The sequence below is a fragment of the Atheta coriaria genome, unplaced genomic scaffold (assembly GCF_025399875.1).
Source record: "Atheta coriaria isolate IRGN ID8LTWV9N9 unplaced genomic scaffold, Caltech_Dcor_3.1 hic_scaffold_4_pilon, whole genome shotgun sequence".
Taxonomy (NCBI): domain Eukaryota; kingdom Metazoa; phylum Arthropoda; class Insecta; order Coleoptera; family Staphylinidae; genus Dalotia; species Dalotia coriaria.
The window spans coordinates 9,692,907-9,719,430 of record NW_027045446.1 but is presented as its reverse complement, the minus strand read 5'-3'; the positions used below and the strand labels follow the sequence as shown (position 1 = coordinate 9,719,430).

The 26,524-nt window shown below is 38.3% G+C and overlaps 4 protein-coding genes and 2 long non-coding RNA genes across 10 annotated transcripts in view; 2 read left to right on the top strand and 4 right to left on the bottom strand.

The window, feature by feature from the left end:
• The first annotated feature begins 160 nt into the window (after positions 1-160).
• Positions 161-5,650, top strand: LOC135791080 (uncharacterized). 2 transcript variants are annotated; one of them, XR_010547914.1, is made up of 5 exons: positions 161-411; positions 1,674-1,711; positions 2,566-2,604; positions 5,336-5,362; positions 5,442-5,650. It is a non-coding gene; the product is annotated as an uncharacterized lncRNA (long non-coding RNA). The 2 variants fall into 2 exon arrangements; XR_010547915.1 differs by lacking the exon at positions 161-411 and adding an exon at positions 618-938.
• A 6,303-nt stretch (positions 5,651-11,953) lies between these two features.
• Positions 11,954-13,043, bottom strand: RpL24 (ribosomal protein L24). The gene is made up of 3 exons (XM_065300566.1): positions 12,908-13,043; positions 12,706-12,781; positions 11,954-12,390 (listed from the first exon to the last, which is right to left on the bottom strand). The coding sequence occupies exons 1-3, from the start codon at positions 12,910-12,912 to the stop codon at positions 12,007-12,009; spliced, it is 465 nt and encodes a 154-aa protein (XP_065156638.1). The 5' UTR covers positions 12,913-13,043; the 3' UTR covers positions 11,954-12,006.
• LOC135790364 (uncharacterized) lies at positions 13,017-13,995 on the bottom strand. The gene has a single exon (XM_065300567.1). It carries the CDS (start codon positions 13,853-13,855, stop codon positions 13,085-13,087), a length of 771 nt encoding a protein of 256 aa, XP_065156639.1. The 5' UTR covers positions 13,856-13,995; the 3' UTR covers positions 13,017-13,084.
• A 36-nt stretch (positions 13,996-14,031) lies between these two features.
• Positions 14,032-15,154, top strand: twr (signal peptidase complex catalytic subunit SEC11 homolog C twr). The gene is made up of 4 exons (XM_065300565.1): positions 14,032-14,219; positions 14,330-14,589; positions 14,650-14,827; positions 15,018-15,154. Exons 1-4 carry the CDS (start codon positions 14,169-14,171, stop codon positions 15,066-15,068), a joined length of 540 nt encoding a protein of 179 aa, XP_065156637.1. The 5' UTR covers positions 14,032-14,168; the 3' UTR covers positions 15,069-15,154.
• On the bottom strand, positions 15,129-16,199 carry LOC135790361 (J domain-containing protein CG6693). Its single transcript, XM_065300564.1, has 2 exons — positions 15,926-16,199; positions 15,129-15,848 (listed from the first exon to the last, which is right to left on the bottom strand). Exons 1-2 carry the CDS (start codon positions 16,014-16,016, stop codon positions 15,145-15,147), a joined length of 795 nt encoding a protein of 264 aa, XP_065156636.1. The 5' UTR covers positions 16,017-16,199; the 3' UTR covers positions 15,129-15,144.
• A 1,097-nt stretch (positions 16,200-17,296) lies between these two features.
• The window catches only part of LOC135790550 (uncharacterized), a 39,902-nt gene continuing 30,674 nt past the window's right edge, over positions 17,297-26,524 (bottom strand). For all 4 annotated transcript variants that reach the window (XR_010547811.1, XR_010547810.1, XR_010547813.1 and 1 more), the window contains 3 exons: positions 20,751-20,799; positions 20,144-20,261; positions 17,297-17,726 (listed from right to left, as the gene is read on the bottom strand). This is a non-coding gene — a long non-coding RNA (uncharacterized lncRNA). The remainder of the gene's footprint in view (positions 17,727-20,143; positions 20,262-20,750; positions 20,800-26,524) is intronic.

Sequence of the window (26,524 nt, the reverse complement as noted above, 5' to 3'; positions counted from 1 at the left end):
TTACCGTATGTTAAAAGTTTTGTGCAATACGATACATGATTTAGTTTGTATGTAGTAAAATATGTATTCTGGCATTGAATTCATTTTGTAAGATAACCGCTAGAGGTAGATACTATGTCCTCTGCACAAGTTTTCGGCGCTGTTTACGCACGTCTCAGCGTTAGTCGGTGCGCGTTGCTGAGACACTAGTAATGTTTTGTTGGGATTGCAGTTCGGTGTATTACAATTCATTTCGGACTCTTCATTCATTGACAATACACGTGTTTACTGATTAATTAACAATTAATTACAACACTTCGAACTTTTGAAAACGTTAACAGACATCAATGTGTATTTGTGCGTGAGTTTCCACTAGACGAATACATGAGTATTTAGTTGTTGGCTTATATTGGAATCGACTCTACTCGTCTAGTAAGTATTTTAAAAGGTTTAAATAATGCCATTTGAAATAAAATTCCGGTAACGTTTACGATTCAGAGATTAATCAAAATTAATAGTTCCATGCAGAGTACGAGTACAATTCTATTCATGTTCTGCACTACCACACTGAAAGTGTCAGTGTTTACAAACAAACTTGTTTTCTTATCTCGTGCAATGTTTGTGCGATCGCCACGCGGTTGGCTTGTGTACCGCGTTAGTCTCAGTTTTGTCGTCAGGTGATCTGCACGCACATTTTCTTCATTATTCTTGAGTTTCTTAATTTATCCTCGCATTGTCACGTAATATTTCAATGCTTTTTCGCGATTGTGCGTGAGTGATGTGCAGCGTTCGTTAAACGCTGATTGTACATATGTGGAGGTAAAGAGTGAGTGATGTTCCGTCGGATACTATTTTGTTTTACGAGTATACGCGTATTGCATCATTCCTATAATGGGAATAATTAAGGTCCTTGCAGATTATTGGATATGACAAAACGCAAAAATTTATTTTGCATCAAGGTATGTTTTCGCATTTCATCAGCAAATTTTATTTCATATGCAAATCAAATCCGTTATTGACTTTACTTGTTTTTACTTTCACCGCGTACACACAAATAATTTATGTCGCTGTTGCAACACCTATCGTTGAATTGCATTACGAATTCAATATATTGTTTCGTATTCGTTTACGCACAAATTAAAGAGATTAAAATTTAGTTAATTTTTAGTTCTTGATCTTCTGGCGGCTTTCCGGGCTGGTCGCCAGTTGTTTTACATAATTTAAATTAAAAATGTCCTATTGCTATGTTTTGTTTCTCTTTTACTTTCCTTTACTAATCTATAATTTTCTGGTTGCTATCTCTTTTAGTTTAGAAGATATTCGCTATCGAAAATCGTCGATAAAAACAATATATATAATAATTATTATATTATTATAATTAGATTCATTTATTTTGAATAAGTATATCCTATTGACTTCTATATTTGAAGTTTTGAGTTGTGTAAAAATTGCTATTTGTTTAGATAGGGTGCTGCATGCGCACTCTCGTGTACGTGTGAGTCACGGACACGGCCACTTAAGTGCGTGACCACTCACTTATACATAGGCAATCGCTCACTGCCTCATATGTACGCCACACTTTTTGAAACGCTTTGTATTTTCTGGGAGTACAATAAAGTATTCTCAGGTAGCGCAACGATGCATGTTTTAACTAGAAATTGAGTAACTAATGTTTTGTTTCTTCTTTATTTCAGTGTCTACTCACATTTGATTTGCGGTGTTCGATACACTGGTAAGTAAAATTTTTATCATTCATGCTTCAATAAAAACTTCAATAAAACTCAAATTATAAAATCTTGATTTAAATTTTAGTTCACTTGCATGAACTAAAAATCATAAAATAGAATTGTATTCGTTTTGAATTTTATCAGCGTTTGTTTATAAACCACTTTCTTATCGCATTCGCCGTGCGAGATGCTACGCGTAAGATTCTCGTCCCGCGGTCGCGTGCAGCACATTTTAGTTTCGTTCTTATCACAGGTACCGGGTCTATTGCAATTCGTGCACATGGTCGCATGTCATCGACGCGCCGCCGGCTTTGCGCATCTATTGCAATTCGCACACAAGGTCGCGTGGCATCGACGCGCTGGCTTTGCGCAACTATTGCTTTTACCTGCCGGGTTTATGCAGCAGACACAGCGTGCGCAGTTTCGGCATGTTCTATTATTGGATTGCAACTAGTTTCGTGCCGGTCTCTGGCGTATCCAGACGTAGGTATATCGCGCAACGCGTTTCGTTTTATCAGACTTCTATTTTCAAAGTTTGCACTATATTTGGTCATCAATCGACTTTGTCGTAATATGCATCTGCAATGTTTTCTTAATAAGTAATTGTGCGTTTAATGTGCCTAAATGTTTATTTTTGCTTGCTTTTGATGTTTATATTTTAAATCAAATATTTCGGTTACTGTGTGACGTGGTCGGTCGCTAGATCAATCGGAAACCTATTCGTGCTTGAGTAAGTTACTTTTATACGACCAATGCTCATACTCAGCACAGAAAGTTTGTTTTCTCCCATGTGTGAATATACTATTATCATATTGTAAGAAATGTTTTTGTTTTAACTTATATTTGGTTTTAATTACAGTACTTGCCGTATCCTTGCAATCCGATGAGCGCTGCATTGGTAAGTTTATAATTAAGTTATATTATTTGGCTAAATGTTTTATCACATTTCACCTTCGTATTGCAATAGCCCGCGTATGGGGGGGGGGGGCGTATATATTTCTCTTAATGCTAATATGAAAAACGGATCATATTGCGGAAAACCTTTGTGAAATGTTATAAAAAAAATTTATCGAATTCTGATAACGCAAGAGAGGTTTCGTTAATTTAGTTGAGTCTCTTTTGGTGTACCGTAGCAGGGTGGCGATAGAAGAGACTCGTGTTCAGAGCACCGTAGGAGCTGACGGTAAAAGTGTATCGAGTTCGGGCACCTTACGAGGATGAATGTATAGCATATTAAATGTCACTTTTTAGTACTTTTAGTGGCGTTTTATGACCTTTTACTGTTGATAATTAATTATTTTATATTTTTATCTGATTGAGAATTTTCAAATCTTTCTTAATCAGCAATTCGTTGGTTGCTATCTCTTTTAGTTCAAGAGATATTATTTATCGAAAATCGTCGAAAAAATGTATCAAGCACCCACCCCCCCTTGGCAATTTTTTCTAAAGAATGAAAATTTCATCTCTCAGATTTCCGTTTTAACAAGCCTATCTTATAGAGAATAGTCCGTAGATTAAGACGCTGCGATCAGATCCTATTTATCTCTTTTAGTTTACGAGATATTCGCGATTGAATAAAATGGGTAAAAATTGATAAATGTCACTTTTTAGCACTTTTAGTCGCGTTTTTCGACCTGTTGCTGTAGCAAATAGAATTATTTTATATTTTTATCTGATAGAGAATGTTCCAATCTATCATAATAAACAATTCGTTAGTAGCTATTTCTTTTAGTTTAAGAGATATGAATTTTTGAAAATCGTCGAAAAAAAGTATCAAGCACCCCCCCTTGGCAATTTTTTCTTAAGACTTAAAATTTCATCTCTCAGATTTCCCTTTTAACTATCCTATCTGATCGAGATTGGTCCGTAGATTAAGACGCTGCGATCAGATCCTATTTATCTCTTTTAGTTTACGAGATATTCGCGATTGAATAAAATGGGTAAAAATTGATAAATGTCACTTTTTAGCACTTTTAGTCGCGTTTTTCGACCTGTTACTGTAGCAAATATAATTATTTTATATTTTTATCTGATACAGAATGTTCCAATCTTTCATAATCAACAATTCGTTGGTAGCTATTTCTTTTAGTTTAAGAGATATGAATTTTTGAAAATCGTCGAAAAAAAGTATCAAGCACCCCCCCTTGGCAATTTTTTCTTAAGACTTAAAATTTTATCTCTCAGATTTCCCTTTTAACTATCCTATCTGATCGAGATTGGTCCGTAGATTAAGACGCTGCGATCAGATCCTATTTATCTCTTTTAGTTTACGAGATATTCGCGATTGAATAAAATGAGCAAAAATTGATAAATGTCACTTTTTAGCACTTTTAGTCGCGTTTTTCGACCTGTTACTGTATGAAATGTAATCATTTTATATTTTTATCTGATAGACAATTTTCCAATCTTTCATAATCAACCATTCGTTGGCAGCTATCTCTTTTAGTTTAAGGGATATTAATTTTTGAAAATCATCGAAAAAAAGTATCAAGCACCCCCCTTGGCAATTTTTTTCTTAAGACTTAAAATTTATTCTCTCAGATTTCCGTTTTAACTATCCTATTTCCCTGTATCGAAATTTATTGCGAGAAAATTCCGTAACGCGAGTTATAATGATAGTTGTGTGTATACGCATATACGCAATAGTACTCGTTGCGCTAGGAATTTGTTTTTTGTTAATATTATAACACACGAACGCGGTCTTAAACTAAGTTCAGATTAATTTTTTTAGTTGCGGAATTTAATTCTTTATTTCCCTGTATCGAAATTTATTGCGAGAAAATTCCGTAACGCGAGTTATAATGATAGTTGTGTGTATACGCATATACGCAATAGTACTCGTTGCGCTAGGAATTTGTTTTTTGTTAATATTATAACACGCGAACGCGGTCTTAAACTAAGTTCGGATTGATTTTCTTAGATGCGGAATTTAATTCTTTATTTCCCTGTATCGAAATTTATTGCGAGAAAATTCCGTATCACGAGTTATAGTGATAGTTGTGTGTATACGCATATACGCAATAGTACTCGTAGTTTCGTTTGTATAACGGTCGAACCGAATGCCGAAATTAACAACTGATGTAATGACTTATTATATTTCATTTTATTTTAGTGCACTTCAGAAATGTGCTATTTCAATTCTACACGCATATTGGGGTTTGTGTATAAACAAGTTTTTATATCGCTATAAACGTGCGCAATGCCTCTCATGCTACGAATGTTCGACCGCTTCAGTCTGTTCTTACCTGCACGCGGCTCGGCATCATTCTTTCATTCATTCCGATTACATTGCATTTTATTATTGATTAAAAATGAGCATTACTTACTGCACCTAATGACAACAGACATGTAGATTGTTTTGCTAAGGATGATTTACGCGTAAAATGATTATTAAACTGGTGTTTCCATGTGCGTGTCGGCTATTGGATTATTTCGATATTGAGAATTGGAATTAGAAATATGTATCCTATTCGTAATTTTAAGTAAGTGTAATTAACGACTGTCCTTGGCAGGATATTCCGGGAAAATTGTGTGTTAAAATAGTACAGGTTCATTATCCCTCAAAACAAATTTAAATAAGTGTGCATCATAGTGCGAGTTCTCACACACGTGTTGATATTTTGTTTCAGTACTTTCTATGATTACCTGATGCACTGGTAAGTTTGTAAACGTTATTACATTATAGTTTCATATTTATCTAAAATTGCATGTAACGTGAATACCGTAACAACACAGAATTGATGCGTGCCGTCGGATGCGACTTGGATCTACCCGCAGAGTATGGTCATGTCAATCATCGGTTTAATAACGTGAAATTTTCCTTGCTTGCATTTTTATTTTTATTTCATAAATCTGCCGGCTCTTAAACGTATTTTCGTAGTTTGGCAATTGATTATTGAGAGTAATATATTTGTAAAATATTTGTAATATATTTGTAAAATGTAGCAATTTTCTTCTTGTATCACCCTATGTTCTACTTTACCTTGCGTTCTAGTGTAAAACTGACTAAATTTGTCGTTTTTGGGTCGTTTTCTTCTTAAACTTAGTATTTTATTTTAAAATTTAGGAATTTCCTGTTTGTATCACCCTGTATGTTTGTTTTTCTTGATTTCCTATTATAAATTTTCTAAATTTGTATTCCCGACTATTTTCTTTTTTGTACTATTGATTTTCTTTTTGTGATGTAGTAATGTCCTTTTTGTAGCACCCTGTATATTTGTTTTTCTTGTTGTCCGTGAAAATTTAGCTTTAGTTGTTGTTTTAGGTTTTTCTTCTTTGCACTTTAAATTTTCTATTTGTAACACCCTGTATATTTGTTCCCATTTTCACTCACGTAAAAAATGGTCAATTTCCTAATTTCTTTATCCCGGCAGTACTTTGTGAAGTGTAACTTGCTTGCATGTGCGCGGCTATGCAGGTCGTAAGTCCTGTTTCAATATGGCAACATGTATTCTGTTGACTTGTAAAATATAAACTTGTATTCTATTGTTAATAAATAAATAGTAAGATATATTGACTTCTTTGATTTGTGTACCTCTTCTATCATTTCAGGAACAGATCTCTTAAAGAATTCCCTCTCTCAGAGGATGATCCCCACTATAAAAATTGTTAAGGTATCCTGTGTGATTTGTGTGCTCCTTCTTTCATTTCAGCAACAGGTCAGAACTTGTAAGTATATTTTTAAGTGTCACCTCTCTTGAGGCGACTTAAAACTTAGAAATATTTTTACAAGACCTTATAAGGATTGTCCTTATAAGGAGTTCCCTCTCTCTGGGGATGATCCCCCACCATAAAAATTGTTAATATGCCTGATAATTTCGGGGATGAAGCGCAGAGACATCGTAGCTGTAGGTTGGGCCGGGAGCAATGGACGGATCGAAGCAGTGGTGACTGTGACTGTCTTATAACGACACGTGCCAAAAATTTAAAAATCTCATCCTCCCCTGTTCTCTTTCTTCTATCTCCTCTCCTCTTCTCTACTCTACTCTCTGTTCTCTTCCTTCTATCTTCTCCCATTCTCTACTACTCCTTCTTCTTCTTTTTCTATTTCTCTGTTCTCCGTTTCTCTCCACTTGCTTTCTTATTTCTTCTCATATTGCCTTCACTTGTATTTCAAGTTCACTTATATTTCGTTGCAATTCATATATGCAACCCAAATTACACCTGACATTTTTATATTTGAGAAAAATGCCTTCCATACCTGAGATTCGATCCGTGTCTGCTAGCATGCCAGCAGGTGCACGTCTCCACTTGACCACCGAGTGTTTTTATTGTTGTTATTTGATTCTTCTATTTATGTTTCTACTTTTATCATGTTTTTAAAAACAACAACACAATTCGAGGAACAGTTAGTTATCTTACATCCGCTACTCACACATAATACTTATATGCCATATTAATTAAAACTGAAAACGACAAAGAGGATACCACAAAGAAATATGAATGAGATTATAATTGTACATTGTGTTTTATTTAAAAATAGATACATGACAATTACAAAATATCAACAGCTAACAATTTCTGCCGCAGTAAAGATTCAATCCGGATTTCACGAAGCCGCACATCACGCGTGCACAATCCAAAAAGCATTCAAAATTATTACGTAACAACGCGAAAATAAATTAAGGAACTCAAGAATACTGAAGAAAATCTAAAAAACTACTACTACTACTAAAAAAACTACAATTCCTAGCGCAATGAGTATTACGGCGCAAAAATGCTACCCCGTGTTTGTAATTTGCAAAATTAATATCCCTCAAATGGAATAATCAATTTAATATAAACCGTCTTAACTTTCCGCGAAAAAAATTAATTACACACAGGGGCGTAGCTACCGCCGTATTTGCCGTATCAATTATACGGGGCCCCCAAAATGTGTAAGGAAAAACCTTTACCTCCATATAAGCCTCCAAAAAAAAATTTATACGGGGCCCCGACAAGGCACGCTACGCCGCTGATTACACACCTACCAGTGCAATGATGAAGTGATTTTAGATCCTGGAATATATCTTATCCACTGAAAACTCGTGCAAAAATTAACAGACACTTATTTCTTACTGAAGAACACTCTAACCGCTGCTGACTAAAAGAATACACGACGATTAATTGAATAATTGAAGTCAGAAACCGCGTAGCTAGTTGTGAGATGCGCTCGCGGACCACGCGGTGAAACGACTGCCGTGTGCGCTGCGCGTTGCCAGGTATAAACCAGGTACGTCGCGATAATACACGTCAGTTGAGTTGTTTATAAACAAGCGTAGTGCTAAACACGTACTTGCAAAGAAAGACGAAAGTAAAAATTTACAATATTGAAATAACACACGTACACAAAATCTACTTTTACTATTTCTCGGCATAAGAAAAGAATATGTTGGTTTTGGGATGCAAGAATTTGCAACAGATGCAACAAGAATTTGTAATTTACCAATACAAATAAATAATTTATTGTTTTCTAATTCTCTTCGTATAAGTTAACTGTATACTTTAGTTAATTTAATAATTGATGTTCACAACATCGCGACTAATTTAAATACTCTCTATAAAATAAAGTATTAAAATCTGAGGTATTAGAATCGGAAAAATAAAGAGTGAAAAAAAATTCATAACAAAAAAATACAAGAAGCGGTACGGCCCTATACTCGAATATTTTATATTTTATGAATACAACTCACTACCGCTACCTTCGAACGGTGCCCTGAACACAAGTCACTTCTACCGTCACCCCCTACGGTGCCCTGAACACGAGTCACTTCTACTGCTGCCTTTGTAGGGTGCCCTGAACGCGAGTCACTTCTACCTTCATCCCCTATGGTGCCCTGAACACGAGTCACTTCTACCGCTACCTTCGTAGGGTGCTCTAAACACGAGTCACTTCTACCGTCACTCCCTATGGTGCCATGAACACGAGTCGCTTCTACCGCTACCTTCGTAGGGTGCCCTGAACACGAGTCACTTCGACCGTCACCATCAGTCTCGCAATGATCAGATAAAAGTGACTTACTTAAGCACATCTCAAGTAGGTTTCCGATTGATCTAGCGACCGACCACGTCCCACAATAACCGAAATATTTGATTTGATATATAAACATCAAAAGCAAGCAAAAAAAACATTTATGCACATTAAACGCACAATTACTTATTAAGAAAACACTACAGATGCATATTAAGTCTGATAAAACAAAACGCGTTGCGCGATATACTTCTGGATAAGCCAGAGACAGGCACGAAACTAGCCATCAATTGAGCATGCCGAAAATACGCACGCAAGAATGCGACAGTTCAAATAAGACTCTATGCCTGCTGCGTAATCCCGGCAAGTAAAAGCAAAGCCAGCGCGTCGATGCCACGCGACCTTGTACACGAATTGCAATTGACACGGTACCTGTGATAAGAACTAAATTAAAATGTGCTGCACGCGACAGCCCGACGAGAATCCTACGCATAGCATCTCGCACAGCGAATGCGAAGAGAAAGTGGTTTATACAAAACGCTGATATGATTCGAAACGCAAACAATTCTATTTTATGAATTTTAGTTCTTGCTAGTGAACTAAAATTTAAATCATGAAATTATGATTTATGATTTGAGTTTTATGGAAGCAAAGATTTCCGCAAAAGATATCAATTTTCTAATTGTAAGAAATCAGGAAAACAGATACTATGAATGATAAAAAATTTACTTACCAGTGTATCGAACACCGCAAATCAAATGTGAGTAGGTACTGAAATAAAGAAGAAACAAAACATTAGTTACACAATTTCGTACAATGAGTTCCGGCGGAATCCACAGTTTACCATAAATTTCGCCTTGTTCTCCATAATTATTTAAATTAGTATTCGTACCAGGTAACACATTGAGCCAACGAGTTTAGCAGAAGTCAAAAATGATGCGCACAAGTCCAAAATATCATTTATAATCACACACAAAGTCTGCCGGCCGGCGTCCGACGGCAACCGATCAGAAATCCATGCGAAAATGTAATAATCACACCAAATATTGAATTCCGAAGATTACATACGCGATAAACATTTACCGAATGACCAAACACGGCAATTAACACTAAACTCAATAAAATATAACGCGACATGCTGAATTTACAACGAGAAACACGAATACTCGACGCAGTATTCTTATCTGTCGCCCGAAGTAAGAGCTGCTTGCCGGCATCACAACTGTGCACGTCGACTTTCACTCGCAGGAATATTTCTAGTTAAAACATGCATCGTTGCGCTACCTGAGAATACTTTATTGTACCTCCAGCAAATACAAAGCGTTTCAAAAACTGTGGCGTACATATGAGGCAGTGAGCGATTGCTAATGTATCAGTGAGTGGTCACGCACTTAAGTGGCCGTGTCCGTGTATCACACGTACACGAGAGTGCGCATGCATCACCCTATCTAAACAAATAGCAATTTTTACACATAACTCAAAACTTCAAATATAGAAGTCAATATGATATACTTATTCAAAATAAATTAATCTAAATCTGTAATTTTAATGTAAACGTTCATCAATTTAGCAATAAATAAACATTATATACTGCATAAATAGTCAATTAAATATATATAGGTATATATTTATGTGAAAATGAAAAGTGATTGATTTACAATAATTTACTTGTTTCCTCACGAGGACATCTTCAGTAACTTTATGTATCGTATTTTTTATATACAACTTCTAAGGCGCACTTAACACAAACACTTTTGTAAAGGTTATTTCATGCACTATATCTGTGTAAATCAGTAAAATATTGCTTATTTCTATTACAGTGCAACGGTGATACATTTATAACACTGCACACTCGAAACTTGAAATAAATAATTATATAAGTTATTACATTAATTTAATAAAAACAAATGTTATACCTTTATGTTTGATGTACTATACTTCGTGTACTATATGTTAGGTTTAATTGTGTCAAGGCTTAGTTAACGCATTCGTAGTGTGTAAAGAGCCCTTTACACTTTATAAAACACGTTAAATGTCGGTGAAGTTTTATTTATTCGACCTATCCGACGGTCGAAAGAACATCACTGTCGCTTTACCTCTGCGTATGTACTCCGCCGCACATCACTCGCGCACAATCTCCAATTATTGTGAAGAAAACGTGCGTGCAGATCACCTGACGACAAAACTGAGACTAACGTGGTACACAAGGCAACCGCGTGGCGACCGCACAAAAATTGCACGAGATAAGAAAACTTGTTTGTAAATACTGATACTTTCAGTGTGGTAGTGCAGAACATGACAAAAATTGTGCTCGTTTAATTACGATTAATCTCTGAATCGTAAACTAGTAACACAATTACAGATTAAGACCCTATTAGCATATAAAAACCATTTTTTTGTTCATTAAAATTCAAATAGGGCCTAAAGGGTCAATGGTGGGAAAATAATTACTTACATAAATATAACTTAAATACAACTAAGAATAAATGATATAACAAAATCTGAAAACAGTATTTAAAAAATCCAATTATTTTTTGAAATTATAGGATCATTTGCTGAATAATATTTCGTCATAAAAAAAGGTAAAAGATTTCTCTTTATTATTTTTTCATTTTATGGCATTTCTAGGGGGCTAAACTAATTTTTCTAATTCACCGCTAGCATCGGTGAGTGTGAGTTGAAAATACTTAATAAATACCTATATTTACCTGGTATAGGGAGGCTAAACAATTTCTTTGGCCAAGATTGCCCAGTTTCCTGAATTAGAATGCTGAAAACGTACAATCGCTAAGAAACCAAACATAACAAAGCACACTTGATCTAACACAATACAAACACCAAAGATTATATGTAAAAATTAAAGCGAAATATATATAATTATATTCCCGCGTGACGAACATCTAACAAGACAGTGCAAGGCATGTATTTAATTAATCTACAGCGCGTAGGTAACGATGCAGAAAAGTGATTTGCATTCAAATGACAAAAATAACTATCCGAGCGCCATCTTATGGTGGGGTCTCCAACTAGAAAGTAAATTGTACACTAACTTACCGACGGTATCAATTCAATTGCTCGCAGTTTTCTTCCAATGAAAATACTAACTTAAACTTGTTTTCTTCAAAGTTTCAAAAATAATTTAAGTTAATAAATTAAAGTCCATTAAAACTATTTAGAATACTAACAAGGATAACGTATAACGTTTCAATAGAAATTAGCAACATTCAAATTACAACTGCAAATTTCATATAGGCATAACCAAAACATTATTCAAACGTTCTAAAATGTGTGCAAGCAATTGAGTGGATCTTTTTTTATTAAATTTTTATGTTTATGCACAATATGATTAACTTAACGCTTTCCTCCCACTCGTGGTGCAGCCTTTGCGACGTTCTTGGCTGCCTTCGTCTTAGGAGCGGCCTTGGCCTTGGTGGCCGCCGCCGGCTTCTTCGCAACCTTCGTCGATTTCTTTTGCTCCTTGGCGGCGCGAATAGCCTGTTCACGTTGTGCCTTCCTTACCTCAGGGCGCTGGTTGCGCTTGGCGAGGATATCATTCAGCGAAGCACCGACAATAGCGCGTTGGAACTTTTGCGTGCGACGTGTGCGCTTTTTCTGCGCCTCCTCTTCTTGGCCCTTCTTGTGCTTACGTCTGTAGAGCACGGTCCACGTAACTTTACGTGGATTCCTCTTCATTAAGTGTGCAGCCTCACACTTAGAGCTGAGGAATGTGTACGACTAAAAATAAAAACACATTAATCTTATGTTTTTTGACTAACATATGCATTGAAATTAAAAAAGTTAATGATTGAAAGATGCAATATTATATCAAATTTAAATTTTCTAATATTTTCTACAACTAACGCTTAAAAGAGAAGCGGACTCATGTGTGTAAGTTTTAAGGTTAGCTCTTAAACATTTTGAAATATTACGTTCAGTAGTTGACAAATGTACAAAAGTGTATGCTCTAACAGTAAAATACTGTATACTAAGTGATTAGACTAGTAATTGGAGTAATTTATGCAGAAATAGTAGTAATAAACTTGTATTTACCTTTCCGTCAATCTTGACCAGGGTCTTGCCATGGCCAGGATAAATTTTGTATCCGCTGTACGCGCAAAGTCCGATCCTAAAAATAACACCACAATTAGATAAATCATCGTACACTGCATCGATTAAAACAATATTTCATTTATGAAATGCACTGATTATTGAAATATTTAAGGATTTATTTGAGCTGTAAACAAATACGTACTTCATCTTGACAGATTACGGAAATAGAAGACTGAAAACAACTCGCCAAGAGTCCGCCAGGGGCGCTGATTATTTACAACGTTGCCAAGTCAATTCACATGCACGCAAAGTTTGAAAAGCACAAACTAAAAATTTATTTGAATGTGTGAGCGAATTTATCAGTAAATAACATCAAAATTCACTGTCTGTCACTGTAATCACTTAAATTCGGTTGACTTCTGCACATTTCAAGCGGTGCTGTTTCACTCATTAATAAATTTCGATCATCGTCAACACGCTGCGCAATCATTTCAAGCGGCATTGCTACTTCAGTTGGACGATTCTTTAACTTTTCCTCATCTGTGTCAGTTACTTCACTTTTAATTCCGATATCTCCACCCTCACCAGGAAATTTCCACTCGGAGCACATCACTTGCAAAGGTTGCAGTATCTGAACGCTTTGCTTCACTCTCAACAGCTCCAAATTACACATATTCTCAACTTCAAGAAGTCTTCTCTTGTAGTTTGCCATTGCAATTTGCTTCTGAAGATTTTGACGATTCTCGTAATGATTTTGTAGCATGGTATCTGAATATTTCGACATGATTTCAGAATCTAAGCCACCATTACTACTCATATTCATTACAGAATTAAATGGTGAACTATTTGCATCCGTGTAATAGTAACCCATTTCAGCAGCACGATTAATGTAGTCATTTTCACGACGTTCTTCCATCTCACGTTTCCATATTTCACGCTCCTCGTGCAATTGCCTCTTCAGGATTTGAATTGTATCACGTAAAAGTAAAATTCGAGTCTGCAAATGGCGATTGTATTCATCGTTTGATTCACAAGTAATAATATCACTAAATTGTGAGTTGGATGCGATCGAAGCTGTATCCTGCTTATTATCGATGGAATCATCAAATGTTTCTTCTAAAGTTGTTGTAGATGGTAAAGATTTCTCCATTTTTGATAGAATTAAATAAATAAATATTGTATGCTTGTCGTTTTTGTAACTATTTTAAAATAAGCAAAGCAATTTTGATTTTTTGCTTGACAGTTGCTTCAATAAAAGCGTAAACTTGGCAACGTGTTTGAAAAGTTATGTTTTGGTGACGTTTTGACGCATGCGCAATACGCACCTACTATACGCCAGCCCTGTCATCTGCACTGACGTGGATTGTGGATGCGGCCAATGAATTATTTAAACTCAAAATAACAAACACGGTTTCTTTCGCTCCACCACACCTCGACTGAATTAAAACTTAAACGCAGCAACCATGGACGTAGCTTCGCTCTTCGACGATGTGAAGCGAATGAACAAACGGCAGGTACAGAAAAACAATCAAACATTAATCACGCTTTAAGGTTACGCTTATTAAACATGCACAAAACGGCGCTTTACAAACCGGCAAAACTTAAATCATAAACATGTTTCTAGTTCCTGTATCAAATGCTGAGTTTTGGCATGATAGTCACCTCAGCATTGATGATCTGGAAAGGCTTGATGGTAGTGACAGGCTCAGAGAGTCCCATTGTGGTGGTGCTGTCAGGCAGTATGGAGCCCGCTTTCCATCGCGGCGATCTTCTCTTCCTCACCAACTACCCCGAGGAGCCGGTGCGTGTTGGCGAAATTGTTGTGTTCAAAGTTGAGGGCAGAGATATTCCAATTGTGCATAGGGTGTTAAAGTTACATGAAAAGTAAGTGGAAAACTCAGAAATTAGAAACATAACAATCAATTTCAATGGAAATTCTTGTAGGAATAATGGAACAGTCAAGTTCTTGACAAAAGGTGATAACAACAGTGTTGATGACAGGGGTTTGTATGCCCCAGGGCAGCTGTGGCTCACTAAGAAGGATGTTGTTGGTAGAGCAAGAGGTTTTCTTCCATATGTGGGCATGGTTACAATTTTAATGAATGAATATCCCAAGTTTAAGGTAAAATATAACAATTTCTTTTGATTCTATTATGAAATAACCCTTTTAATGCAACTTTCTCTTGTAAATTATTAAATTTTTAAAATTTATATCTACTTCTATGTTATCTTTGCTAAATTATCATACTTTGTGCTTTGGTGACTTAAATTTGTTCTAAAAATGCTGATAAAAATTCATATTTCTGTTTCAGTATGCTGTTTTAACATGTCTCGGCATTTACGTCCTGATACATCGTGAATAAACTTGAGATACAAGTGGTTAATTAAATATAAGTTAATTGAGTATAAAAAAAAGAAGCGAATATCAATAAATTGAGTTTATTTCCTACCCCTCTTCGTAACTCGTCCGCTGGTGGTCTTGTTGCGTGCGCTCGCAGCCGATTTTTTCTTTCCTGCAATGGCTTTCTTCTGTTTTGGATTGCAGTACTTCTCCTCTAGTCGTGCCATGGTATCAGCGAAATTATCCATTCGTGCGGCTCTTCCTTTCTCGAATTCCTCGGCAAGTTTCGCAGCTTCTTCGTCAGTAATTTTGTAACTCTCCTCGCGCTTCTTACGCCGCAACTTCTTTGCTTTTGGCTCATTAAAGAAGCCATCATACTCCTCCACTTCACCTTCATCTATCAAGTTCCTCACAATGTTCATTATCCTCTCTTCATTTGCACAATCCAAGAATGGGATTCTATTGTGCATTTCAGTCATGTTACCCTTTGTTGAAACATAAGCTTTCTTGATATCTCTTAACTCAGACTCAGAGTTGAGGTAATCTGCTTTATACTTGTCGATGACATCTACGGTGATATCACGGAACATGGATTTGTAGAGATTCAACCATTCGCTGACGCCGTCACTAAACTCGTCGTCGAAAGTACCGGATTCATCATAAACACTGCGCTTTTCTTTGTCGCTAAGCACAGAGTGAATCTTTGAGATTATCTTGAATTTTTCGGTCGCATCTAGCTTCTGATGTTCGGGCACTCGGTCGGGATGCACGAGTAAAGATGCTTTATGATATCCCTTTTTAACTAAACAACAGAATCATTGTTTTAAACTTGAAATCATAAAAAAACTTAGGTTAACTATTGCAAAATGTTATTCTTACTTTGAGCGGGAGTGGCAGACCGTTCAATCTGCAGGATTTCATAGAAATCCTTAGTATCAAAATACTGGACGCACTTTTCATAGAAAGTCATTGTAAATTTAGAAAATACACGGCTGTGAGTCGAAAATTATGACTGTTGCTTTGGCGGCAATTTAACTGTGTGAAACCGTCAGTCAAACAAAACCCTCTGACGGCAAGTACAAGAACTACAAAACACGAAGTTACCCGAACGTTTCGAAGCGCTACCAACTTAAATTTAAAAAAGTCACCATACTCGATAGGCAACTTCTTATACACATTTTATACAAAACGCATCGATTTCGTATATAAGGAAAAGAAAACTCTAGCTAGAGAAAAGATACTCGAAGTGATAGTCGTGATAACTGTAAATATGATTGAAGTATGAAAACGTGCCCGCGAGTCGCATTTGCATAAACAGCGAAAATTCGAAACGCGGAATGAGTAATATGAAAGTCTTCATCTTCAATAAAAGCGCATTTGCATATTCGACTAGTATAATCAGGCGGATAAATGCGAAAATTATGCGGCGCACACGTGGAATTTCTTCTTTCTCGGTGCAATTCACGCCGCTAAAGTTTAATAAGCTTTGTTCCGTTGAACCACGCATAACATTGATAGATATTCAATAAATATCTGATAGATAAACTAACGGTTCAAAATTATTTACTGATTAAGCACAAAATGCGCGCGCGTACGAGATTTCGATTGTTAGCAGTAAAATCGGGAAAAAACGAAGCGCGTCAGAGCTGATCAATCCTAACGGAACGCAAATACTTTCCGAAGGTGCATGTTTAGTCAATGGCTCGACGTCGGCATCGATGACCATCTCGGAAGAATTTCGGCGCGGCGGTAGAAATTGGTAGAACGTTGAAATTCAATCTTTTTCGGAGTGTCAGTGCGCGTTTTCACCTCGCCTCGTAAAAAAATGCACACCACAACATCGAAGGCCGTGTCGCTGTGAACGCACGATGTACTGTAACAAATACGAAGAGCCGATGGCGATAAGAGCCACACGATGAACATATCGATTTCGTCCGGCGTCGCCCGCCAGGCGAATGTGTTTGCCCACGGACGAGTGGTATCTGTGTCGAAACTCATCACGGTCACTTTTCACCGAAAGCTCATCAGGTGCATCTCGTCAAGATCTTCAATCTTCACAGTTTCACACAAAGGAAACGCAACTTTTGCATCCACACAATTTTTCCTTCATAACTCCATAATGACTCATACTATCTTATCAAATTTGATATCAACAGAAAGCTTATTTAAATACCTACAAAATGATATGATTTTTAGAACATTGCGAATTTTTATTGTTGAGTTATGAAGAATTTTGTAAAAAAAATCGCCAAAATTTCACAATATATTACGCTTGCTTCTCGTTACTTGTCCGTACACAATTTGAAAGTGCGTTCGATGCGGTTTTCTCCGTATGTGTATGTGTTGCGCGTTGTTTTTTTTTTGCTTGTAAATTTTATTCGCGGCGAAAAGAAGAGCGAGAGCGGTGCGGACGCACGGGAGTGAGAATAGGTAGCGCAACAAGTCGCGCGAGCAGGAGGCAGAGAGGAGGCAGCGCGCAGAAGGCGAAGAAGGCTTCGGTTCCCACGGGCCAGGCCGGGGCCGCGCCGACCCGACGTTTCGAAAGGAATGTCGCTGCTCGAAACTAGCCGCAAAGCTGCTCCAGCTAGCTGCAACATTGCCGCGAAGATCACGTACAGGTACACGTACACCGGAGGCAGAAAGTTTTTCGGGAAATCCAACGAAATCCGCCAACAGAATCCTGCAAACAATTAAATCATAAATTCTGCATGAAATTAGCTATCGATTAATACAATTTTCATACTTCTAGTGTTAATATGTCATGAGTTATTGAACTTTTAAAAGTTAAGTCATGTTTTAAGTCATGTTTAAGAAAATACTTTGTTGCGGGTATAAAATGCAAAAAGTGTGAGGCAATAGAAGAGAAAAAGATGTCGGTGAGAACAGCAGGTTCTTTGTCTATCCGAGCAGCTAGATAATTGACAAATTGGAAGCTGATTAGCAAGCCGGCACATTAACGCTATCGTGACGCGGCGGACGTCTCACAGCGCGTCAGTAATGCCGTGTTAACGCGCTGCTGCGTGTGGTCCGGTGCGCGTGCGCTCGTTACTTAGCACTCTCCGGGCGCGCAGTGGCAGTGTCGATGCTGCTTCGCCGGCGAGCTTTCGGCCGGTGGCGCTGGCGGTGCCGCCAGTGGTGGGAGATGCGCGTGCCGCGCTTTGTGTGGTCCGCGCACGCCGCGCGCATCCACTCCGGCCGCCTTCGGTAGCGCACGGCGTCGCTCGGCGCTCGCCGCTGCCATTCCGAGCGCGAGCTTGCGCGAGCTTAAACGCTTCTCGGTCTCGCGCGGCGCGTGCCACTGTATGTGTGGTCCCCCCGACCAGCGCTCAGCGCCTCTTTTATTATAAATGCGACGTTTACATGTCGATTTCGACGCGTTCGACATCAACACTTGTTCTCACCAGCCTTATTGTCTCTTTATCTCGACACTATAGTATATAAAATGTATGCATGTATGCGATTAAAGTTTAAAACATCATAAACACGCATAAAAAACTTTAAGAAAATTTTTTTACTAAAAAAACTAAATATTTGAAATTTTTTTTTAGTCAAAAAATATTTTCTCGCGTCGGTGCACATCTTACACCTACGACCCTCGTGTTTTTTTGTCATTGTTGTTTGCTCTATCACTGTCTGGTTATCTTTGGAAGTCCACTGTTTAAACTATGCCTCCAGTGACCGGGTGACCGCAAACAGCGGCTCTAAAAGGGCCGCGGCGATGGCGTCGATAACCGAAAAGAACAATCGAAGCCCGTGCACAATAACTCACGGCTCACGGCACCGACACAAGCGCACGCCGAAAATTTTAACGATCCCGAAGACATAAAAAAGTAAAAGCATGCGACACACAATACGAAAAAAGCAAAAAAAAAACATTCAAATTCCTTTCGGTACCTACTATATTTTGAAATCAAGCGGATGTTAGTTCAAATCGAAGTTTTCGATAATTTAGCAATTTGCGGTCGTTTTATAGTCACTCCATCGTTTGATGTTGATGCGATGTCCTTTCAACTCTCAAATTTATGGTGATTTGCGCGTTTTTGAAGCGCATAAAATCGTGTTAAAGTTGTAAAAATCACCAAAAACGTAGAATGATTCATTTTTATTTTTAACCGCAGCCGATGTGTCTGCTTCTGTGCGCGGATTTGCGGATTCATCCGGGTTAAAGGACGAAATCAATGAATCAAGCTAAAAGAATGCTCTATTTATGTGCATTAAAAAAGCATCGCGATGTTTTTCGTGCTTTTTTGATGTCGCGCGCTGCGCGAAAAAGAAGTTTACGGCCGCGGTAATTGGATATTATGTTCGTGTAAACTTGCGAGCGGAATGCGCCACGGAATGCGCGCTCAGCCGCGCTCGCGAAACGAGATGCCGGCCGAGATCAACTCTCGCGAACCTGAAAGCTCAAAGCTTCAGAGTCGACATCGTCACATCATCACACAACACTCGACACATCAAAAATGATGCAACGTAAATTGAATAATGAACAAAAACCCAACTTTTTTTGGTTAAATTTCGTAATTTATGCAAATACAAAAAAAAAAAACGAGAATTTCGAGCTTTTGACGTTAAAGAATTTCATAACTCTTGAGATAAATAATTTTTAAAGTAAATTTTTAGTTGTAAAATAAAAGTAAAAAAAAACATCAACAAGAGCTTTCATTAAGTAAAAGCTGCGCTCGGTGCGTTACTGGTTTGTTTGTATTTATGGAGTGTGAGAAATGAATGCGCTTATATTATAGTTATCGAAGTGGTATATACACCTACTTAATATTGTCCGAAACTGTAAAGAAGTAAAGAAGTTAAAGCAGTTAAAGGAGTTGAAGGAGTAAAAGATGAAAACGAGTCGCTCAAGAAACCCGAACGCGCAGCACACGGACGGACTCTTCAGTTCTCGCAGTCGTCCGTCCGCACGCCTCGCGAGTCTCCGCGGTTGCTGCTCCTCGACAAACAACAAGCTCGCGCACGGCGTGCGTTTCGAATGTCTCCGCGGAGGAGAAGACGAAGAAGAAGAAGAAGAAGAAGCAGAAGAAGCCGAGTAGTTAAGTGCCGAGACACTAATGCATGAATGAAATTAAATACTTTCGAGATAGTTACCATTCTTCTTCGGCCACGCTGCGGCTGCCACTGACTGCCACGACGGTGTTTCGACTTCAGGCTGCGATTCTTCATCTTATCTTGTTCTTTGCGAGGCCAGAGAAAACATTTCTTTTACCTACACATTTATTTAGAAATTAATTAAGCTACACTATAAATAATACGGAAATGAGTGTTGTAAGCACAAAAAACATGGATTTTTTGTTTATTTTTGAAATAAATCAAATAATTTTAAGATTAAAATTACTTAAACTATATAAAAATGTTGGGGTATTAATTGTATTTTAATAAATGATTATTTTCATTGATTAAAATTGGTGTAAACCATAAATATTTGTGTTTTTATCTGGAGACTACAATGCGCGAAAGACGGTAACCCAAAGCAAATAAATTTTCATTTTTTAAACAAAACTTACATTTTAAGCCGAAAATAAATGATTTTAACGTTAATTGATTCTGAATTAGTTGAATTTTAATTGTAATTGCATTCCAGCTGATTAAACTAAGCAAAACAAGTGAAATTTGATATTTTTAGCTTGAAATTTGAAAATAATTCGTAAAAAAATAGAAAAAAAAAATTTCTTCTAAAACCTAGTCTTATTATTACCTTCCAAATGATGTACCGACGTTTTTTTCCCTTATTTTACTGCAGAAACCTGAAAACAAAAAGATTTATTATTTCTAACTGCGGGAATACCGGAATGCGTTCGCGGTGAGAGCCCGCTGAAACAGTAAACGCTTAAAATTAAACCCGTGTTCGATAATAAATCAGTCTGAATTTATGGCCGGGGCTGCTGCGCGCGAGGGTTGAAATTGGAAATTTTTACGCGCGCATTGTCTTGACAAATTGCCCATATAGGTAAACAGCGCCGCATCAGATAAAACAAAACGCCTCTCTTGTGCGTGGCTGCGTGCGTGCGTGCGTGCGAAGAGAAAGAAGAGAAAGAGCGCTCGCCGGAATCTAAGACTCTCCGCTAACGAAGGAAACGTGTAAAAGTGCGCGGCGACACGCCGAAGAGAGGAGTGCGCTCACCAGCACACACGATGATGATCATCATCGCTATCATCGTGATGGCGAGATGTCGAGCCGGCGCGTTCGCATAATAGCATACCACACCGTTTACCCCCAATGCGCATACAATGTGTCCGCATAAATCAAAATCATTCAAATGCAATTTAAATCAATTTGTATTAGGTGAGTGGTTGTGAGGACACCCGGTGGATGTTCTCGTGTTGTGGCAGGAATAAAAGCTTGTTTTGGCTGGCTGGGTTGTGTGGTTGGTTGGTTGGTTGGGTGCCTAAAACTATTAACCGAAAACGACTTTTGCTTGTCGATGTCCGGCGATAAATGCGCACACGGCCGCGCTGCGCTTCTTCGTGGCAGCGCCGTGGCCCTTCATCGCCCGCCCGACAAGGACGCCCGGAACCCGCGGCGACCCGGAGGAGGCCGGGGCGGACGAAAAAATCTCGCCGCGCGCGGCAGCGCTGCGACGCGCACACAAACGAATGCAAACAAGACAAGACAAGAAATAACAAATGCCGGCGCATCACCATTAGCATTAACTGTCTCGGGCTACACGTCCACAGGGTGTTACGGTAAAAACCCTCGGAAAATAAAAAAATAACTCGCAATATTATTATATTAATCTTAATTAAATATAAAAATTAAGATAAATTGATAAACTTTTAGGAAGTTTATAAATTTTTATCGACGTAAAAGTGAATTTTAGATTGTTTAGTTCTTTGCCTGTGTGGTCGGACGGCGTGAACGCGGCGCGCTCCTCATTGACAACTTGCGGTCACAACAAAACGCACCCGACGGCCCCGACGGCTATCAATCACCTCGGCGAACGGTTAATGCGCACTAAAGAGACACCGATACATTCATCGCCAGAGAGAGACGGAGTGGAAGCGCCAAAGAGCGTCCGGACGGTGGAAATTTATTGAATGCGTTTTGAATTAGTTAGAAATCGATTCCAAGGGGAGACAACACAGTCAACACACATCAATACTCCTTAAAAATCAGAAAAACAAAAAATTCTTCCAAAATAAACAAAAATTTACAAATAAACTTCCGGAAAATTTATTATTTCATATGCTTTGAGATGCGGTACAAGTACCGAACGCAATTTATTTACTTTTCTGTAAACTTCCGTTGCATTTACAACAAAATATTTTTTATTTTTTAAACAAATGTGACCAGAAATAAATGAAATGAAATTTATAGGCCAAGGCAAAACAAAATCAGCATGCGGGCTGTCTTTACGCCCTTTGTCACCACGCCGCGCTGCAAATTCAAGGGTAGAAATTGCAGCGCACACCGTCGGTCCCTTTATCAGCGCCCAGCATTCTCTGTCTATTGATAGATAAATAGATAAATGGGATTTTTATTTGTGTTTGTTTGCGCGTACCTTCAAAGCACGCCACACACGGTGACCGCCCCGCCGAAAAGTCACCCAGAGTCTTCTCTTCTACCTATACTGCATTCACAAAATTCAAGTCTCAGCAAAAGCACAGCACAACGGAAGAGAGCGTAAACATTTTCGTCGCTACAAGATGGAAAAATCAAACATAACCGCGCCACAAACACACATAGACATTACACACGCACAAACGGTTGGAAATGTAAGCAGCGCAAGAAAGGAAACAAGCGACAACAAATCGAATATGCGCACGCTGAATAGTTTTGAATACACTCTCGGCGCGCTCTCGGCGCTGCAAAGTTAAAGGCACAACAATGCAACAGTGCAAACACACGAGCCGCTTTGCTTTATTTCTTGACTTTCCTTTCAAAACGCCCCACAACAACCCCGAGGAGTTGCTCATTCTTCAGCCGGCATGCACACAATGCGAAACAATCTGTTCATGGACCCAAATATTTATCAACTGCGAGGAATGCCATCAAATAAGTCTCAAAGCAATATTAATGAAACACACGAATGGGAAAACCACAATATCATAAATTTTGGGTGGAAATAAAATGCGCTGGTAATGATGAGAGGCGGAGGTTTATACAACATCCGCAATAAAAAGAAATTGCTCCGAAAGGTGTGCGCAGTTCAAACTTCAAGCTGTGAAAAATGCCACGTTCAAGTGGAGATTAACCAGATAGATCACGTTTTCGATGCGTGAGATAAACAAAAACAATTGTGTTGAATTTGATCACAAAAAATACATTTTCAAGATTAAAATACGGAGATAACCGACGTTTTTTCTGTCTTTTTTTCCATGGCCAAGCCAGTACAATACTAATTAGTTCACCGGGCTTGGTTTTAGGTGAGCTTTTGATGATTCCTCCGCTTCGGTGGCTTTTGAAGCTACAAAAACGACATTTATTAAGTGTGTATAATTAGGACGCTTTTTTCATTCACTATAAGATAGTGATACTATTCTACGATCATTAAATTTCAAGTGATGTAATTAATGATAACAATTATTTGTGAAATCACTTGAATGAACAGGTACTTTACATTTTTTTTATTTTCGCGATTACTCTGTATTTATAGTGAGTACAAACGTCATTTTTGGTAGGAATGTGCGCAATAATATTGTTTATCAATTGCGTCACTTTAAACTCGATAAAAATAAGTTTAAACCCAAAATATTGAGCTTTTTCCCTTGGAGACTTCAATGCGTCATACGAAAGTAACCCCGGGAATTAAAAAAAATATGATAAAAGTTGGTTGCAGGTTGATACCGCATGCCTACTTGGAATTTGAAGTCAAGGCGTTAAATTAATAGTGCACCGCGCACCGAATGAAGAAGATACAAAGATATGTGACTCTCTCGCGAGGAGAAGTCTCTAATGTGGAGTCGCCGCGAGTCTTTTTGTTGGTCGCATCTTCGTGCTCGAGAGGTGCCCACGCGCGCCGCGCGCGGTTTTAACAAGCTTGGAAGAGTTAAGAGCGTTAAGAGTTTTCACAGTCGCCGCAGACGAAGACGAAGAAGCAGCGGCAACGTCTTCGGATGCGCGTCCATGTTCGGTCGGGCGTTTATCTCGCGCGCTCGTGCATAAAACACGATGCGGAAATTTGTGTGCGCTGTGTGTGCGCCTTCTGTCCGGCGGCCGTGAAAAAGCTCCGCGGAGAGAGAGCGTGGGAGGCGAGAATAAGCGAAATCATTAATATTAACCTTTTTATTCCGTTTACTAAATAAAAACTCATTTTTTACACGTTTTTTTGCGTTTTGAAAGGGTTTTAAGGATATTTTAGTCCTTTTAAGGATAAAACTAATATATACAGACATAAGTATTCTTTTTATCCGTGTTATAAAGGACTTTAGTTACAATTTAACATTAATTGATCTGCAATTTGCATTTTTTCAAAAATTTCAACAAAATTTTTCGCTCAAAAATTTTTCAAATTCAATTTTTGCAGTTCAGTGAATTATTTCCTAACCAGATTAAAAATAAATAAACTACACAATAAATTCCCTTTCCAATGATATCCTTATCAATGTCCTACGACCTTCCGCCTATGAGTTATTACGTCACAAAGTGGCAAAAATTTTAATAAAACATTTTTATTTAAAAAAATTTTGCTTCCATCGTTGGGAGTTGATTCCAACTCCCCGAGGTAGAGGTATCATTCCGCACCGAATGGCCGAAGACACAAAATTATAGTGCGTGCCGTCGACTCCCACCGAACAAGAAAGAAAAGGCAGCGCGAAGAAGGAAAGTGTAACAACCATCGGCGTCCATCGCGCCGCGTCCGTGGTCGTCGAAATAAATAATTACATCGTACGGTAACCGCTAAGTATATTGATCGTGAAGCGTAAATTTATGGCTATGGGAAAAGCGCCTTTTGTTGCCGCACCGCGCCCGCCGCCTGCTCAACAAGTGGAGGAGAGAAATGAATTGTCGCAACTGCAGCTTAAATTCGAACAAACTGCAAACGTGTTTTTTTTTTGCCTCTGCACGTCGTAAAAATTCACCACTCGCACGAAAAGTTAAAATTAAGCGTCGCTTACAAACAATTATCGCGCCGAGCGCGCACGACACGCACAAATTATTTGCGCTGTGTGTAAAGGGCGCAACAAAAACATCCACAAATGTGAAATGAAGAAGAAAAAAAAAACGCACTGGACGTTCGGACGTGTTTCAAGAGCTTTTGCAGCTCGCTTTTCACGCAGCTATTGAACTTTACCGCGCGCTAAGTGGCTCTTTAAAGGACCCAAAGGGTCTCACGATGGGTCACCGAGAGAAATTCGATAGCCCTGACTTTTCTAAACACCAGTGAATGTACAGTGAATGTACACCAGTGAACCTACCTGTTTGTGTCGGAGGTCAAAAGCTCACATTCTCAAGCCTATTCAAGAAGGGCGCTAACATTCCCACCGAAACTCAACAATTTATTTTGATACCAGAAAAAAGTAAAAGCAGCATTAAAACGGTCTATAAATCTCGAAAACTCAAGAACAATAAAATTCATTGTGAGTAATTGTAATTATGCCTAAAGTGATTCTCGTTTAACGGCTCACAGAGACACAAAAGACAGACAAACGCTGTGAAGAAGACGGCGCGCGGAGAACGTTACTAGGAAATCTTGTAAACTTGTTAATCAACTCGACTCTCGCTGGCGATTATATACACTTTGTAGTGTTTAATTATCGTTAATTACGCGCTTCGTTTGTCGTAATCTATTCTGGTGTGCTGCCGGCTTTGATGCCTTTTTCGGATCCAAGAAACACCAGAAAAATAACCCCGGACAACACATACAAAGTGTCCACATCAAAAAAATTAAAAATTAATCACTCTACGATGCATATTTCCACATTTAAATAAATATAATATTCTGAAACACTCTGTAGATGACGGTAGTGTCTGTTTAGCGAACGCAGGTTCTCGGCTCTTTCATGCTCGCCGTAAACTAATTAACAAACACTCGGCGCGTTGTAGTTCTCCATTTCGTTTCTTGTGCGGTTCTCGCGTTTCTTGCATGCGCCGAAGAACAACCTCACAGGTTGGTGTGTTTCACCTCTCTCCTCTCCAGCCACAACAGCGACGACTCTCCCGAAACGAAACATCATGCAGCGCAGCGCGCGCGCGTTTCTGTTGAAACTTTTATTATTCAATTTCCAAGTCTTTTGTTTAATATTTAATGTGTTTAAGTAAGCATAATGTGTTTACGTGTTTGTGAATTTTTACGCGCGCGCGCAGCAGAGAGCTGGGAGAGTGCTTTGTTTCACGTTGTGATTTTAAGCGCAGTGTGCGCGTTCGGTTTTGTTTGCGCACCGCATTACTAAACGCTAAACGTCAAACGGGCAGAGGCGACGTTCGAGGGCCGATTCATTAACACCTTTTATGTGAGCATAATGCGGAATAGAATAAAAAAACATCGAAACAAATGCATCGAGTCAAGTCGCAAGTCAATAACATTCAGC

Bases quoted from the DNA above. Each gene is read 5' to 3' on its own strand.
- RpL24 (XM_065300566.1), bottom strand. The intron at 12,391-12,705 runs GTAAATACAAGT...TTTTATTTTTAG, and splicing joins TGGTCAAGATTGACGGAAAG to TCGTACACATTCCTCAGCTC.
- LOC135790364 (XM_065300567.1), bottom strand. From the start codon at position 13,855: ATGGAGAAATCTTTACCATCTACAACAACTTTAGAAGAAACATTTGAT.
- twr (XM_065300565.1), top strand. From the start codon at position 14,169: ATGGACGTAGCTTCGCTCTTCGACGATGTGAAGCGAATGAACAAACGG. The intron at 14,590-14,649 runs GTAAGTGGAAAA...AAATTCTTGTAG, and splicing joins GTGTTAAAGTTACATGAAAA to GAATAATGGAACAGTCAAGT. The intron at 14,828-15,017 runs GTAAAATATAAC...TTTCTGTTTCAG, and splicing joins ATGAATATCCCAAGTTTAAG to TATGCTGTTTTAACATGTCT.
- LOC135790361 (XM_065300564.1), bottom strand. From the start codon at position 16,016: ATGACTTTCTATGAAAAGTGCGTCCAGTATTTTGATACTAAGGATTTC. The intron at 15,849-15,925 runs GTAAGAATAACA...TCTGTTGTTTAG, and splicing joins GTCTGCCACTCCCGCTCAAA to TTAAAAAGGGATATCATAAA.